Source organism: Hemibagrus wyckioides, linkage group LG11 (genome assembly GCF_019097595.1).
Source record: "Hemibagrus wyckioides isolate EC202008001 linkage group LG11, SWU_Hwy_1.0, whole genome shotgun sequence".
Taxonomy (NCBI): Eukaryota; Metazoa; Chordata; class Actinopteri; order Siluriformes; family Bagridae; genus Hemibagrus; species Hemibagrus wyckioides.
In genome coordinates, this window is record NC_080720.1 from 31385852 (window position 1) to 31403217 (window position 17366).

At 44.7% G+C, this 17366-nt stretch overlaps 1 protein-coding gene across 2 annotated transcripts in view; it reads right to left on the reverse strand.

Moving 5' to 3' along the window:
- The window catches only part of dnah9l (dynein, axonemal, heavy polypeptide 9 like), a 57538-nt gene extending 40390 nt beyond the window's left edge, over positions 1–17148 (reverse strand). The window contains exons 1-31 of one of the 2 annotated variants that reach the window (XM_058402906.1): positions 17017–17148; positions 16688–16939; positions 15697–15840; positions 14386–14570; positions 13615–13810; positions 13115–13214; positions 12791–13002; positions 12363–12605; positions 12063–12230; positions 10995–11111; positions 10721–10858; positions 10443–10567; positions 10125–10320; positions 9917–10021; positions 9640–9812; positions 9073–9295; positions 8654–8983; positions 8320–8574; positions 7415–7584; positions 7059–7281; positions 6612–6728; positions 6399–6485; positions 5014–5172; positions 4648–4731; positions 4381–4539; positions 3120–3242; positions 2910–3032; positions 1695–1919; positions 476–567; positions 200–326; positions 1–93 (exon numbers count right to left, since the gene is read on the reverse strand). The exon at positions 1–93 is cut by the window's left edge and continues 63 nt beyond it. In XM_058402906.1, the coding sequence (XP_058258889.1) occupies positions 1–93; positions 200–326; positions 476–567; positions 1695–1919; positions 2910–3032; positions 3120–3242; positions 4381–4539; positions 4648–4731; positions 5014–5172; positions 6399–6485; positions 6612–6728; positions 7059–7281; positions 7415–7584; positions 8320–8574; positions 8654–8983; positions 9073–9295; positions 9640–9812; positions 9917–10021; positions 10125–10320; positions 10443–10567; positions 10721–10858; positions 10995–11111; positions 12063–12230; positions 12363–12605; positions 12791–13002; positions 13115–13214; positions 13615–13810; positions 14386–14570; positions 15697–15840; positions 16688–16933 (4938 nt within the window). In that variant the 5' untranslated portion in view covers positions 16934–16939; positions 17017–17148. Of the gene's footprint in view, positions 94–199; positions 327–475; positions 568–1694; positions 1920–2909; positions 3033–3119; positions 3243–4380; positions 4540–4647; positions 4732–5013; positions 5173–6398; positions 6486–6611; positions 6729–7058; positions 7282–7414; positions 7585–8319; positions 8575–8653; positions 8984–9072; positions 9296–9639; positions 9813–9916; positions 10022–10124; positions 10321–10442; positions 10568–10704; positions 10859–10994; positions 11112–12062; positions 12231–12362; positions 12606–12790; positions 13003–13114; positions 13215–13614; positions 13811–14385; positions 14571–15696; positions 15841–16687; positions 16940–17016 lie in introns of those variants that run through there. The other variant, XM_058402907.1, reaches the window with a different exon arrangement.
- Positions 17149–17366: the final 218 nt, after the last annotated feature.

Here is a 17366-nt window from a genome sequence, read left to right on the forward strand (position 1 = left end):
TACTGCAACCTCTACCCTCCCTTCCTCTTCTCCTTCATCTCTGAACTTCAGATCAGCCAGGTTATCAAAGAGCTTCAGGAGGTGTCGTGTGACCTACACACACACACACACACACCGGTAGATCCATACACACACAAAGTTCTTGCCAAACTGTGTCTTTAGATGGCAATAAATGCTCATCCATGACATTATGAGCTACCTGTCTGGGCTGCGTTCCCTTGGAAACAATCTCCAACAAATCAGCAGCGGAGACAAAGTAGAATCGTGGAAATGTCAGACGCTTTGTTTCCAAATACTCGGCCAGAGCTTTTTCACATACGGACAACCTGAAGGAAATGGAACCAAACCATCAATGGGTATATTTACATTCTCTGAGGGTTTACTTCTGGTCTTATCACGGTCGTGTCTCTGAAATCTTAGACCCTTTCTTGAAGAAGACTCTCAGTTGTTTTGTGTAACACATACTCTAGTGTACCTTTGCTGCAGAGCCTCAAGATTCTCCAGGTAACCAGGTTGGTTGGTGACTTCAATCACATTTGCAGTTTCCACAACTTTCATCATCAACTCCTACACACACACACACACATTGTTGGACACTTAAATGCATATTAATATAAAATAATGCTTAAGGCAGGCATAACATTATGACTGCTAACACATGATGTCCTCATCATGGCACATGTTAGTGGGTGGGATATATTAGGCAGCAAGGCAGCAACTGCAGCTCTTGTGGGGTGTTCCCGGTCTGCAGTGGTCAGTATCAAAAGTGGTCCAAGGAAGGAACAGTGGTGAACCGGTGATAGGGTCATGGGCGGTCGAGGCTCATTGATGTACGTGGTGAGCGAAGGCTGGCCCGTGTGATCCGATCCAACAGATGAGCTACTGTTGCTCAAATTGCTGAAGAAGTTAATGCTGGTTCTGATAGAAAGGTGTCAGAATACACAGTGCATCAGCTCTTGTGGGGAATTCCCGGTTCCCACCAAAAGTGCCAACAATGGACACGTGAGGATTAGAACTGGACCACGGAGCAATGGAAGAAGGTGGCCTGATCTGATGAATCACATTTTCTTTTACATCACGTGGATGGCCGGGTGCATGTGCATCTCTTTGCTGGGGAACACATGGCACCAGGATGCAAGGAGGCAATGTTCTTCTGGGAAACCTAGGGTCCTGCCATCCATGTGGATGTTACTTTGACATGTACCACATACCTAAGCATTTTCTACAGACCATGTACACCCTTTCATGGAAACCGTATTCCCTGATGGCTGAGACCTCTTTCAGCATTATAATGTGCGGGGACACAAAGTAGAAATGCTTCAGGAATGATTTGATTTGCACAACAACCAGTTTGAGGTGTTTACTTGGCCTCCAAATTCCCCAGATCTCAATCATCTGTGGGATGTGCTGGACAAACAAGTCCGATCCATGGAGGCCTCACAACTTACAGGACTGCTGTTAACACGTGTTAAGGATCTGCTGTTAACATCTTGGTGCCAAATACCACAGCACACCTTCAGGGATCTAGTGGAGTCCATGCCTCGACAAGTCAGGGCTGCTTTGGCAGCAAAAGGGGGACCAACACAATATTAGGCAGGTGGTCAGAATCTTATGGCTGATTGGTGTATATGTAATATACAATGGAGCTTTTCTTTTTTCCAATATTGTACCACAGAGAGTTCTTGGGAAGCTACCTGGAAGTCGAGGTGGATGCCCTGAAAAAGCTCGGCATCGTGTGCCAACTGGTTACGGATGTCCTCCGAGTTAGTGAAGATGCTCTGTAGATGAGCCCAAGTGCGCTGCACTCCCAGCCAGGTGCCGATCACCAGGTCTGCCAGCATCAGCCGCCGCTGCCACCCGCTCACCTCAACCAGGAAGTACTCCACATGCTTGCTCATCAGAATATTCTGCAGCTGCACCTGCACACACACACACACACACATACATGCTTTTTACTTGTCATATATTGGCAATGCTTGTCATATCTATGTAAAAAAAAAAAAATCTAGGTACACTATATTGCCAAAAGTTTTGGGACACCCCTCCAAATCACTGAATTCAGGGGTTGTTTTTCAGGGGTTGGGCTCGGCCCCTTAGTTCCAGTGAAAGGAACTCTTAATGCTTCAGTTTCATACCAAGACATTTTGGACAATTTCATGCTCCCAACTTTGTGGGAACAGTTTGGGGATGACCCCTTCCTGTTCCAACATGACTGCACACCAGTGACCAAAGCAAGGTCCATAAAGACATGGATGAGTGAGTTTGGTGTGGAGGAACTTCACAGAGTCCTGACCTCAACCCCATAGAACACCTTTGGGATGAATTAGAGTGGAGACTGTGAGCCAGACCAAAACTGGGACGTCTGCCTTTACATGCACATGAATGTAATATGGAGTTGTCTCCGCCCCTTTGCAGCTATAACAACTTTCCACAAGGTTTAGGAGTGTGTTTATGGGAATCTTTGACAATTCCTCTAGAAGTGCATTTGTGATGTTGGATGAGAAGGTCTGGCTCACAGTCTCTGCTCTAATTCATCCCAAAGGTGTTCTATGGGGTTGAGGTCAGGACTCTGTGAAGTTCCTCCACACCAAACTCACTCATCCATGTCTTTATGGACCTTGCTTTGGTCACTGGTGTGCAGTCATGTTGGAACAGGAAGAGGTCATCCCCAAACTGTTCCCACAAAGCACGAAATTGTCCAAAATGTCTTGGTATGAAGCTGAAGCATTAAGAGTTCCTTTCACTGGAACTAAGGGGCCGAGCCCAACCCCTGAAAAACAACACCTGAATCCAATGGTTTGGAGGGGTGTCCCAAAACTTTAAGCAAGATAGTGTATATCAGCAACTCCCTCAACACTATGATTTACATCATCAGACCTATCTGTTATACTGCTGTTTCTGTTAATCACCTGATTATCCTCCAGTGTCTCAATCAGGTTCTCGTCTGCTTTCAGTAGAGGAGTTCCGGTGCTGGTGTGAGTCTCATACGACAGAGACATCATAGACCATGTCTGCTTAATCTCAGCCAAAACCTACACACACACACACACACACACATGATTTTTGCTGTTATTGAAGCAAACAGTGCCATTCCATGCGTCTGGTGACGGCATCACCACCTTTTCGATGGCCATCTCTTTGACTGCTTTGTCCACGATGTTCTTCACTTCTTCTTCCACACGATGCAGCTGAAGCTCCAGCAGGTCACCCAGAGTCGTGTTCTCATCCATCATGAAGCTCACCTACAAACAGAGAGAGAGAGAGAGAGAGAGAGAGAGAGAGCAGTAACAGAAAATGCAGCATGATATAGTTGTACTTTACTGTATGTTTTGATATGATTAGAGCTGTGTTCTAAGTTTCCAGCCTTCATTAGAGCCTGGATTGCTTTGCCATTAAACATAACCAAGAACCAATTATTTTCAGACTTCTGGTAGTTCCCAGGATAACAAAGTCTACAAAAGGGGGTAGAGTGTTTTCGTATTTAGCTCGTAAACTTTGGAACAGTCTCCCATTTTAAAAGTAGATTAAAGACATACTTCTTTAACCAGGCATACACATAATACATCCCATAACCTTGTGCTCCAGAACATCTGATTAAATGCACATTATCATCTAGTGCTGCTAATATTATGAACAACAGCTATGCTAATTCCTTTCCACTAGTTTCCCTTTTTCCACCCATCCCGAGGCATCTGGAGATCGTGCCAGCTCCAGTAGACCTTCAGTGAGAAGAGGCCGACCCTGCGAGGATCCTGAGGCATCCAGAGATGGACCGGCTCCAGCTGGATTCTGTTTCGTGAGGATTTGGTTATTCAAAGCAACGATGCTAACTCTATGTGGACTTTGAGGATGACAACAACCTCCTAATTAATACACACACTAACCTTCTACATATGCTGTATCTGCATCACACTGTACACTGTACATGACTGCAGAAAGGACATTGTTCATAATCACACTCTCTGGTGTTTATAATCATTTATAATTACACTCTCCGGTGTCACCCAAATGAGGATGAGGTTCCCGTTTTAGTCTGGTTCCTCTCAAGGTTTCTTCCTCATACCATCTAAGGGAGTTTTTCCTCGCCACAGTCGCCTCAGGCTTGCTCACTAGGGATGATTTTATCTAACATCTAGGATGTTCTGTAAAGCTGCTTTGAGACAAGGTCCATTGTAAAAAGCGCTATACAAATAAAACAGAATTGAATTGAGTTGAACCGCACTATATGTTCAGTGCAAGATGTTTTCTCCTGTAGTATTGTGTTAAGGCACTGTGAATGAGGCAGTTGTGGTAATAATGTGTTGTGCAATAAGCGTTGGTGTAATCTTCCCACAGTGTTGTGTGTAAAGCTGTAATAGAATACGATTAAGATACTCTTACCCCCGTGGTGTGCATGAGCTGCTGCCAGTGTCGCTCTCGCACCGCTGGGTTCTGCAGTTCATTAACAGCCCTCAGTGACGTCAGTAGGTTTTTAACAGTAGACTCTAAACCGGCGTAGACGTCCCATACGCGCACTTCCTTATCTAGAGTCTTCATCTCCTGTAGAGAAAACCACAAACAGATTTCTTCTTATTTACTTCAGCAAGTGTGAAATGGTTGCTCTAGTAAAGATTTCTACTGAGGATGTTTATTTGAAGTTAGCTGCACCTTAGCAAACCTCCTGAGCTCCATGTCCATCTGCTCCACGTTGATTTCCTTCCACGGTGTCTTCCTCCAGTCCAAGATACTGGACTACACGTGCCAGGATAATACACCGGGTGAGAACCAAGACTACAAATAATTCATTTTGTATTTGTTTTTCACACAGTGTGCTCTACACCTTCACTTTCTCCATATTTTCTCAGCTGCTGTATCACATTGTGCTCAAAACTAGTTTTCACCCTGAACTATGGATATTTCTGATCTGGTCAGGACATAATGACCCTTTTTAAAATATTTGAAATGAAATCAAACTAATGAAATGACATGAAGTAGATGAACTAGATATCCTGGCTGGACATGACTTTACAGTACCTTGACAAAGATGACCATATCCCACACCGCTTTGAGGAGGATGATGTCAGAGCGGCACTGCCGGAGCTGCTTGTAGTCCGGGAAGCTGACCTCAAACAGCTTGGCGGTTTCCTGCAGTTTGCACATCTCGTTTTCCAAATGAGCCACTGCATGGTTTGTCTAAACACACACACACACACACACAAATGAGTGCTGCAATTTTTGTTTGTTTGTTTTAGTGAGGGAAGTCATGAACCAACATTCTAAGTTCTTATTAGTCAGTTGAATTGAGGAGGTTATATAATAAAAAACTCAAAAACAAGCAAGCCTATAACCAATATAATAAATCGTAACAAGAATAAGAACCTCTACATGAATAATGATTAGTGAGAAGACTTTACTAAGCCCAATATACACAATATTGCCAAAGGTTTTGGGACACCCCTCCTAATCACTGAGTTCAGGTGTTGTTTTTCAGGGGTTGGGCTCGGTCACTTAGTTCCAGTGAAAGGAACTCTTAATGCTTCAGCTTCATACCAAGACATTTTGGACAATTTCATGCTCCCAACTTTGTGGTTTGGGGATGACCCCTTCCTGTTCCAACATGACTGCACACCAGTGCACAAAGCAAGGTCCATAAAGACATGGATGAGTGAGTTTGGTGTGGAGGAACTGCACAGAGTCCTGACCTCAACCCCATAGAACACCTTTGTGATGAATTAGAGTGGAGACTGTGAGCCAGGCCTTCTCATCCAACATCAGTGCCTGACCTCACAAATGCGCTTCTAGAGGCGCATCCCCATAAAAAATTCCCATAAGCACACTCCTAAACCTTGTGGAAAGCCTTCCCAGAAGAGTTGAAGCTGTTATAGCTGCAAAGGGGCGGAGACAACTCCATATTACATTCATGTGCATGTAAAGGCAGACGTCCCAGTTTTGGTCTGTCTCACAGTCTCCACTCTAATTCATCCCAAAGGTGTTCTATGGGGTTGAGGTCAGGACTCTGTGCAGGACAGTCAAGTTCCTCCACACCAAACTCACTCATCCATGTCTTTATGGACCTTGCTTTGGTCACTGGTGTGCAGTCATGTTGGAACAGGAAGGGGTCATCCCCAAACTGTTCCCACAAAGCATGAAGTTGTCCAAAATGTCTTGGTATGAAGCTGAAGCATTAAGAGTTCCTTTCACTGGAACTAAGGGGCCGAGCCCAACCCCTGAAAAACAACATCTGAATTCAATGATTTGGAGGGGTGTCCCAAAACTTTTGGCAATATAGTGTAGAATTAGATCTAAACACCTCTGTACTATGTGTCATTTATCATAAACTTCATGTGAAGAAGTTTGAGAACACACGTTCGGTGTATTCATAAAAACAAAACAAAGGAAAAATAAATAAAGCAAAACACCTTGTCAATGAGTTTGTACGGTTCGTCGATGTTGATGCTGAAGATGAGCTCCGTACGAAACTGCTCCCGAAACTCGTGCTGTTTAATCTTTCGCAATCAGACAGACAGGAAGAAAGTCAGACAGTTTTCTGTCTGACTAAATGCGCTAAAGACGCTAAATCAAGTGGAGTTAACATCAAACATTTGTTTAAGTGCCACTGAAGAAGCACTCGCCTCGAAGCGGACACACTTCCTTCGGATGACCGCAACCTCGTTGGACTGCAGAGGAGCGACCTCGTGCTTTACAGTGAAGGCCACTTTCTTCAGATTCTTCCATTTTTCTGGCAGTTCCTGAAAATAACCTGGATCAGATAAGTCTGTTCATTTAAATCAGGACATTATATATATATATATCTTCTATCTTCTTCTTCTTCTTTCAGCTTTTCCCTTCAGGGGTGGCCACAGCGAATCATCTCTCTCCACCTATCCCTATCTTCTGCATCCTCAACACTTACACCCACTAGCTTCATCTCCTCATTTATTACATCCATATACCTCCTCTTTGTCTTTCCTCTTTGCCTCCTGCCTGGCAGCTCCATGTCCAACATTCTCCTACCAATATACTCACTCTCCCTCCTCTGAACATGTCCAAACCATCTTAATCTGTGTGTGTGTGTCCACCTCCAGCAGGGTGTAGATGTGCTCAGGCAGCTGTTGGCTGTAGGTCTTCAGCAGATCTGAGGTGGATTTGAGTGGTCTGAACTGCTGCTCTGTGTTCTGCTGTCTGTCTCTGATGGCCATCAGGTGACCCATGATGTCCACCAGACCAGCGTAATCTCCATCCTTCACGCTTTGCCCTAAACCATGCTCGGCGTTCTCGATGAAGCGTGACAAGTCCTGCACACTACAAGATGGACAGTGAGAATTAAATTCAGAACTGTTGGGAAATAATGCCATATTTCATAATAATGTCATATTTGAACTCGCAGTCCACTTTATTAGGACATTCATGGAGGTCATGCGTGTGAGTGTGTCACCTGTCGTTGACGTGGTTGAGCAGATGCTCTTTGAACATCCAGCTCCATTTCTTGATGCTGTTCATGAGGGAGAATTTAAATGGTTTGATGTCGACCTGACACCAGCCACAGAAAATCCTCTTCTCCTCCAGCGCCTGCACTGCTTCATACAGATTCTCAAACTCACTGATCTGCACACACACACACACACACACACACACACACACACACAAGCAAAAAGAAGTTATTCAAAGACACCTTTTGATGCACACTAGACACAAGAATGGGTTTTCTATGAGTGGTAATGCATGTAATGTTACACTGATCAGCCATAACATTATGACCACCTGCCTAATATTGTGTTGGTCCCCCTTTTGCTGCCAGAACAGCCCTGACCCATCCTGCACTGTGTATTCTGACACCTTTCTATCAGAACCAGCATTAACTTCTTCAGCAATTTGAGTAACAGTAGCTCGTCTGTTGGATCGGATCACACGGGCCAGCCTTCACTCCCCACGTACATCAATGAGCCTTGACTGTCCTTGACCCTGTCGCCGGTTCACCACTGTTCCTTCCTTGGACCACTTTTGATAGATACTGACCACTGCAGACCGGGAACACCCCACAAGAACTGCAGTTTTGGAGATGCTCTGATCCAGTGGTCTAGCCATCACAATTTGGCCCTTGGTCAAACTCGCTCAAATCCTTACGCTTGTCCATTTTTCCTGCTTCTAACACATCAACTTTGAGGACAAAATGTTGACTTGCTGCCTAATATATCCCACCCACTAACAGGTGCCATGATGAGGAGATCATCAGTCTTATTCACGTCACCTCTCAGTGGTCATAATGTTATGTGTGTATTTTTATAGTCGATAGATATTGGAGGAAACAGAAGAAGTGTCCTTCATTTTTATGATTCTTACTTGCTCTTTGAAGTTGTCCAGTTTGGGTGGATTCTTGGTGAGCTCGTAATCAGCGTACAGCTCCAACTCCTCTGCTGAGAGTGCGTGACCATAGAGCAGAAACTGTCTCATAAACTCCGTCCTATCTCCGGTCCACAGGTATCGATATGCGTTGAATGAATTCTGAAACTCTTTCAGCTTAGAAATAGTTGCTCGGGCACGGGTTCGAATCAGCTGAGCCAAGTCACACAGCTCTGGAACCTGGGAGATATCAACCTGCAGTGGAAAACACACACATATACATACATGTCCACCTGTAAGATAACACACAGACATACGGTATATACACACACACCTGGTAAGTCTCGGCTTTTTTGTGCTTGGCAACTCTGTTCATATATGAGGCCATTTTGAATATATCAGCCACCATTTTGTCAATGATGTGATAGAAGTTGCCCGTTTTGGAGAGGTCAAGCGAAGGGTGAAAGGTCATATCGGTGGTCAGGGTCAGTTGGATCTCGAACAGTGGTGCTGTACGCGAAGCCGAGTCTGTGTTATCGACCAGATACTGTAGGCAGCAGCGCACAGCATTGCAGAATCCGCCCAGAACCATGCGGTCCACATGCTGTGTGTAAGCCTCCCAGGACCCTGAGTCAACATCAGCACCCAGGAGGACGCCATTTTCCTGAGTGCGATGCAAACATACAGACAACATACTTTTATGATCTGATATTTTAAATGAACAGGATACACAATGCAGAAGAGGAAATGAACCTGTACGAGTGTGTGTATTCTCTCTGCTGTCTCAGAGATCAGCCTGTACTGCTGTTTGAACTTTTCCTCCACGTCAGCCATGTAAAGCTGGTCACCACGGAGACTGCTCCTGCGTGTAACACAAGCCGACTGACTGAAAACTCCCATCAGTCCCTGCACAGCGTCCAGGTTCGCCTGGCTCTTCTGTACTCGCTCAGATATGCCATGCACCAGATCATGTGTGCTGCGCACAAGGAAATATCATCACTCTTTATTATATGCTGGAAGAGTTACTGGGCAATGTCTGGACTCGCTGGACATTAGTACATATTTTCGGTGAAGATTCTTCGCTGGAAATAACAGCAGCAATGGCCGTTCTTCTATTAAAGGCATGTATAGTGATGCTGATTTGCTCTGTGTATTTATTCTAGGAACCAAGCCCAACCCCTGAAAAACGACTCAATGATTTGGAGAGGTGTCCCAATACTTTTGCCAGTATACTGTATATTAGGCTTAGTAAAATATTCTCACTGGTCATTAGACATGTAGAGCTTGAAAAGAAATATGAGGTCACCGAAGGTATACAACCTCTTGATGTAATCCCAGAGCTCTTCCTGACTCCACCTCAAGTCCTTGAGGGCGGGGCTTAGCGTCTGCCTCACTTCCTCCATCTCTGCTTCCACCAGTTTGAGCTCAACATCCAGAATAGTGCTATGGAGCTTATTGTACCAGTGAGTGACCTGAGAGAGTGTGGTAGTGTACTGCACACAAAAAAAGGGTGGAAGAAGGTGGTGTACAGAGATTGCACAAAATATGCACAAACACACACACACACACACACACACACACTTCAGAGCAACCTCACCATGTGGAGTATCTCCTGTTTGGAGTAGAGATGCAGTGCAGCTTCAGGTATGTCATGATTCCTCAGTAGACCAAGATACTTCACTTCTCTCAACACCGAGGTCAACTAACAAGAACACACACACACACACAGAGGGAAGTCAATATAAAATCAGAAAACATGTGTATGTGTGTGTGTGTGTGTGCGTTTAGATGTGTGTGTTTCTTACAGCAGGGTTAAAGTTGACATGGTACAGTCCATTCTCCTGCTCCAGCGAGAGCAACGGTTCATTCATGTGTGTGTGGCACAGTTCATCCAATCCCTCACACCAGGTAGTGTACACCTCTTCATCCAGCTGATCCAGGACTTCTAAAACACACTCGCATGCTTGCAGCACCTGTTCCGCCTCAGGACTCTCTAACGGCCTGACACACACACACACACTATATAGCTGCTATAATCATAGCATTGATGTTCAGTATAAATCTGACAAACAATAGACTGTAGGAACAGTTGTAGAGAGAGTGTGTGTGAGAGATAAACATACATGTGTGTGAGGTGGTTAAGGTTGCTGCGATTGCTCAGAATTCTCTCTCGGAGCTCCTGAGACCATTTCAGGTTTCCGGCAACAGGTGGCATGTTTTTACTGAGAACTGGGCAGCCATTTTGCCACTGGACAAAAACACACTCAAACCTCAGTAACGGTCAGAATGAAAGTAGAAGAAATGTTTAAACCAAATGCCAAAAGGTTAAACATGTCAGATATTCCTATTTATCTGATGATGTTTGATCTAAAAACACACACTCACGTGCTCACACACTTACTCTCTCCCTCTGATTGTCCAGTATATGCTGGCAAGTATTGACCTCTTCCTGAAACATGGCCAGAAGGAGGGAATAGTTTGGAGCAAACATCTGGTGAACCCTTGGCCTTTCTAACAAAGTCCCAAAGATCTGCAAGAGCTACACACACAAACACACACACACATACACACACACACATAACACTAATTCAGTATTCCCTAGCAAACATAACTCCATATATAATCACACTGCTAATACAACTATGAGTGTGTGTGTGTGTGTGTGTGTGTGTTACCTTGAAGGCAGACTCCAGGCTGGAAAAGTGTTGGAAGGCCAGACTCAACACTGTCCCCAATCTCTGGTCAAAGTCATGATTCTGTTCCACGATGCGTTTGTAATCGTGCACAAACTCCTAAAAACACATGTAGAACATAGCAGTGTTAAAAAAAATCCCCTGTAAATACACTGTACTGCCAAAAGTTTTGGGACACCCCTCCAAATCATTGAATTCAGGTGTTGTTTTTCAGGGGTTGGGCTCGGTCACTTAGTTCCAGTGAAAGGAACTCTTAATGCTTCAGCTTCATACCAAGACATTTTGGACAATTTCATGCTTTGTGGGAACAGTTTGGGGATGACCCCTTGACTGGCCTGCACAGAGTCCTGACCTCAACCCCATAGAACACCTTTGGGATGAATTAGAGCGGAGACTGTGAGCCAGACCTTCTCGTCCAACACTGGTGCCTGACCTCACAAATGCACTTCTAGAGGAATGGTCAAAAATTCCCATAAACACACTCCTAAACCTTGTGGAAAGCCTTCCCAGAAGAGTTGAAGCTGTTATAGCTGCAAAGTGCGGGACAACTCCATATTACATTCATGTGCATGTAAAGGCAGACGTCCCAGTTTTGGCCTGTCTCACAGTCTCCGCTCTAATTCATCCCAAAGGTGTTCTATCAGGTTGAGGTCAGGACTCTGTGCAGGTCAGTCAAGTTCCTCCACACCAAACTCACTCATCCATGTCTTTATGGACCTTGCTTTGGTCACTGGTGTGCAGTCATGTTGCAACAGGAAGGGGTCATCCCCAAACTGTTCCCACAAAGCATGAAATTGTCCAAAATGTCTTGGTATGAAGCTGAAGCATTAAGAGTTCCTTTCACTGGAACTAAGAGGCTGAGCCCAACCCCTGAAGAACAACATCTGAACTCAGTGATATGGAGGGGTGTCCCAGTACTTTTGGCAATATAGTGTAATTAGCATTAATATGTCAGCGTATTGAGCCTTTCTTAGTATTGACAGTCAGTGTGTTTCACTGGAAGTGTGTGTGTATGTGTGTGTGTGTGTGTGTGTGTGTGCACTACAAAACCTCTTTACTGTAGTCCAAAGGGTCATATTTGCTTTCCTTGAGGATTCTCCAGCTGTCATGAAACTCGTCGTTCATTCTGTAAACCATCTCACTGAGAATTTTTCCTCTAGAGCCACCCAACTCCACACGTTCCAGCTTCAGGAAGTCCAACGCTGACACAAACAGCTCCTAAAACACACTCTCTTTGTTTAAAATTCTCTTTTATTACTCCTTCAACTCATTCACATGACTGATGAATTCCTACGCACACTGAAAACAAAGATCTCAAACATGTAAATGATTCCGTTTTAATCACCTCACCTCAATCATGAGCAGCCTCTCCATGATGAGGTCAGTACGCTGGAAGATGATCTGTGAGGGGAAATCCCAGGGTTTGACAGGACGTCCCAGCTGACCGTAAGGTCCCGTCGAGGTCAGTCTGTCTCTGTACTGCTGGAAAGTCTGTTTAAATGCTTTAAAGACCTGCAGTGCCCTCTGCACACGCTCTACACCCTCCTCCAGCTCCATCTTAAAAAGCTCCTCTGGGATCAGATACACCATGGCCTTTACACACACAAACACACAAACACACACACACACACAACAGCTGTGTACTCTTTCACACTCTAGCACAGGAAACATTAAGAGATATGATGATGAAATATTGTACCATTATAATGAAGCTACAGTCAGCTACAGCAGCACACACTCTCTCCTCTTCTCTCTCACACACACACACACACACACACCTTGTCAATAAGCAGGTTGCAGAACTCAGTAAGGAGTGTGACGATGCGTGATGGGGAGCAGTAAAAGTGTGAGTGTGTCCAGATGAGCGCGAGGGTGTGAAAGAGAGCCGGGAAAAGCGGCTCCAGTTTGGTGAAGCTCCGCTCCTCAAACGCCACAATGAGCTTTCGCAAGGGTTTCAGGTGCAGGTCAATGTCCTCAGCCTCCACCACCGCTAACACACAAACACACACACACAAGCAATATAAACAGCAATTACGATACAGTTACACTGGTTAATTTCTTAGCAATGTGTGTATAAGGTGTAAATAAATGTTAAGCATTACCTTGGTTTACTTTTTGAATGATGTCATGAAAAGAGGTGGAATAACTGCTGTTGATCCTTTGCAGAATCTCAAGCACCTGGTTAACTTTTGGATTTCGCAGCTGCACACACACACACACACACACACACACACACACAAAGAAATGATTCCTCAATGGTTGTTTGAATTGGTTCTTTAGTGCTGGAACCCTAAACCTGATAGTTATACTCTCAGAACCACACACAGAACCCATGCTAACTACGTTTAGCTAACAAAAAAACCCTAGACTAACCTTTATTTTCTAACTCTATAGATTCCTAAGAATACTACTCGAACCATCTGTTATAGGGCGCTATGTAAATGTTTAGCATTCCACCCAGACACACAGTACGAAGAACTCTTTAGGGTGATAGATGGCACTACACTTTCTTCTTCTATGTTCTAACAATAAATGAAAGTTAGACCCATCTAAGAAGAAGATGGAGGAACAGACAGAACACATGAATTGCAAATGTGTTGACCTGTTTCTGGATTCCTTGCAGATTTTCTTTTTGATGAGCCCAGAAGTGCAGCTCTGCTGTGGGGCCTACATGGTCTCCCTGACGCAGGAGCTGGGAAGAGTCTCGCTGCAGCACAGAGCCCATTTGCTGACTCCACTCTATCACCATGGTCTCAATAGAATACAGCAAAGCCCGGTCTACCAGACACAAATCAGAGCTACACACACACACACACACACACACACACACACACACACACATACACACACACACTTCTTAAGAATACCTGCTTTTTAACTCCACTGGTCATTTTATCATTTAAAACTACCACCCCAAAGTTGACTGTTTTTCAGTAACAGCACATCCTGCTGCGTTTTATTCCTCTTGCACCACAGCAACAACTTTTTCTTAACTAATTAAAAAAACATCGTACTTTTTCTCCATTTAGAGTTATGTTTAATGTTATAGAACATACATCATGGCAGCTATAAAAAATTGTTCCCTGATCAGTCTCTCTCTCTTATTCCTGTCTCTTGAATTTATTAAAACAAAAATAAAGAACATTGTCATGCTACCAAGAAACCTATAAGCTCAACATCCTCTATTTGTAATTTCTGACTTTCCAGTGCGGAGCTCTGGCCCTGTATATGTGTAATTTTCTGACCGCAGGATTGTCTTCCAACTAATATCGGCTCAGTGGTGTTTTCTGGCTACTGACGGTCAGGGTAGAGGATACCGGATAAACTGTGCGAAGTAACAGAGTAACGATAGACCTGTATGTGACACACAAACCTGAGCTGCTGCTCATCTCTCCTGTCCACACTCAGAGGCAGAGGAAGCAGTGTCCGTCCCTGAGCACGACCCTGCAGTGTGACTGCCCGACTGCGCAGCTGCTCCAGATGTTTGCGTATGTCCTGGCCCAACACTCGTGGCCAGCCGGTCTGATTCCAAGGGTTTGCCAGGACTGAAAGCAGAACCTTCACACACACACACACACACACAAATGCCAAAATCATGAAGTCAGGTTTAAAACTTCCAAATACACAAACAACTGTGCAAGCCTTTCCATAATCAAATGCCAGCATCTGATCTCCACAGTAATGTCAGCCTGGGTGAGTTAAACTAATAAAAGCAAGCTTTACTTTCACACTGGAGCTACTATGCTAAAATATTAATCTTCATCCATAGCTAGAAACTAAAGAACGCTTATGGCTGCTTGTTTAGCTGCAAGATACACTATATTGCCAAATGTTTTGGGACACCCCTCCAAATCATTGAATACAGATGTTGTTTTTCAGTGCATAAAGCAAGGTCCATAAAGACATGGTTTGGTGTGGAGGAACTTGACTGGCCTGCACAGAGTCCTGACCTCAACCTGATAGAACACTTTGGGATGAATTAGAGCGGAGACTGTGAGCCAGGCCTTCTCGTCCAACATCAGTGCCTGACCTCACAAATGTGCTTCTAGAGGAATGGTCAAAAATTCCCATAAACACACTCCTAAACCTTGTGGAAAGCCTCCCCAGAAGAGTTGAAGCTGTTATAGCTGCAAAGGGGCGGAGCCAACTCCATATTACATTCATGTGCATGTAAAGGCAGACGTCCCAGTTTTGGTCTGGCTCACAGTCTCCACTCTAATTCATCCCAAAGGTGTTCTATGGGGTTGAGGTCAGGACTCTGTGCAGGACAGTCAAGTTCCTCCACACCAAACTCACTCATCCATGTCTTTATGGACCTTGCTTTGTGCACTGGTGTGCAGTCATGTTGGAACAGGAAGATCCCCAAACTGTTCCCACAAAGTTGGGAGCATGAAATTGTCCAAAATGTCTTGGTATGAAGCTGAAGCATTAAGAGTTCCTTTCACTGGAACTAAGGGGCCAAGCCCAAGCCCTGAAATACAACAGCTGTTTAGTAAAGTTCAGGATAAGAAAAATGTTAGAGGCAGTTTATATCAAGTTATTAAAGGATATATGTATTACTTTAAGAAAAAGAAATGGAAACAGAATTCCATTGCATTTCCATAATGATAACAAGTGCATTTTATTTTATTCAGTTATTACAGCGATCCACACCATGCCCATGTTTGTGTTCGGGTAAATGTACCTGGCCAACGAGGACGGGGGCGTGGTCCAGGGGTTGCGCCGGGACTTCACTGAGCCACAGCTGGGAACGAAAGGAGCTTCTGGGAACGCCATGTCCAGGTTTCTTCAGCAAACACAGCATCTTGGTCCTCCATGGAGATGAGCTCTTTTGGGGCGAGAACAGGGGTGTAGCGCTTTCAGATGTGAAAGCACCGGAAATAAGCAGCGACTTATTTCAGCACCAAGAGCAGGTCAGTATACAGGACCATGGTCATCTTGGTATGATTTTAGAAACATAAACAAAGGGTCTGTTTCGATCATGAAGCTATGTCTACATCTACGCCTTCCAAAGCTGCCTCTAACACACACTGAAGACAAATCCTAAACTGTTTATATTCTCTGTATATGCTCACTACACAGGGTACGACATAAAGGAGCCTATATAGTCTACATACACCAATCAGGCATAACATTATGACCACTGAGCGGTGAAGTGAATAAGTCTGATGATCTCCTCATCATGGCACCTGTTAGTGGGTGGGATATATTAGGCAGCAAGTCAACATTTTATCCTCAAAGTTGATGTTAGAAGCAGGAAAAATGGACAAGTGTAAGGATTTGAGCTTTGAGTTTGATGAAGGACCAAATTGTGATGGCGGATAGACCACCGGATCAGAGCATCTCCAAAACTGCAGCTCTTGTGGGGTGTTCCCGGTCTGCAGTGGTCAGTATCTATCAAAAGTGGTCCAAGGAAGGAACAGTGGTGAACCGGTGACAGGGTCATGTACGTGGGGAGTGAAGGCTGGCCCGTGTGATCCGATCCAACAGACGAGCTACTGTTGCTCAAACTGCAGAAGAAGTTAATGCTGGTTCTGATAGAAAGGGGTCAGAATACACAGTGCAGGACGGGTCAGGGCTGTTTTGGCAGGGACCAACACTAATATTAGACAGGTGGTCATAATGTTATGCCTGATCTGTGTACACTTCTATGTATTGATTTGATCAGCTCTCACCTGTTCATCTCCTATATGCAGCGTCCCTCCCGGCCCAGTGAACAGAACGAGGCGCTCGCCCCAGCCCTGATCTAGAAAGTCAAGCAAGGCCTTCTGGTTCTCCTCTGCTCCGATGAAGCGGTTCCACTTGTCCGTCTTCAGCCGCAGAGCCGTGAATACCTGCTCCTTTACGAAGTCCACTCGCTCGTCTGAGAGTGCGCTGACCTTCAGCTGCCCGGACGGTACACGAACGCCTCCCTCCGTCATGCTGAACTGAAGTACAGGAAGAGAAGTGTTTCTTTATATAGTTTTAGACACAAGACCAGACCAAACCTCTTACCTTTACTTACTTATGTCCACTTGCTGTCCTGCAGATGAGCGTGTGTGCTCACTGAGTGGAAATCGAACCCCTGGCGAAGGTTCAGGTCACCATGGTGACGGACGGCAGACCGGCTTTGTGTTGCTCAGGTGTAACGGTCATCTGCTGCCAATGAAACCTGAGAAATGTGAGCATCCTAAGTATCATATAAGCACCACCCACAGCGGCTCATCTCCCACTATATCTTCTTAAATTAAAGGAAAAACTAAAGGCAGAATACTGAGAGATGCTAAAATAAATTAAACAGTAGTTTTATAGTATCTAATCTATCTTATATTCATGTAATATATACAGAATATAGCCCTATTCGGATGTTATCAA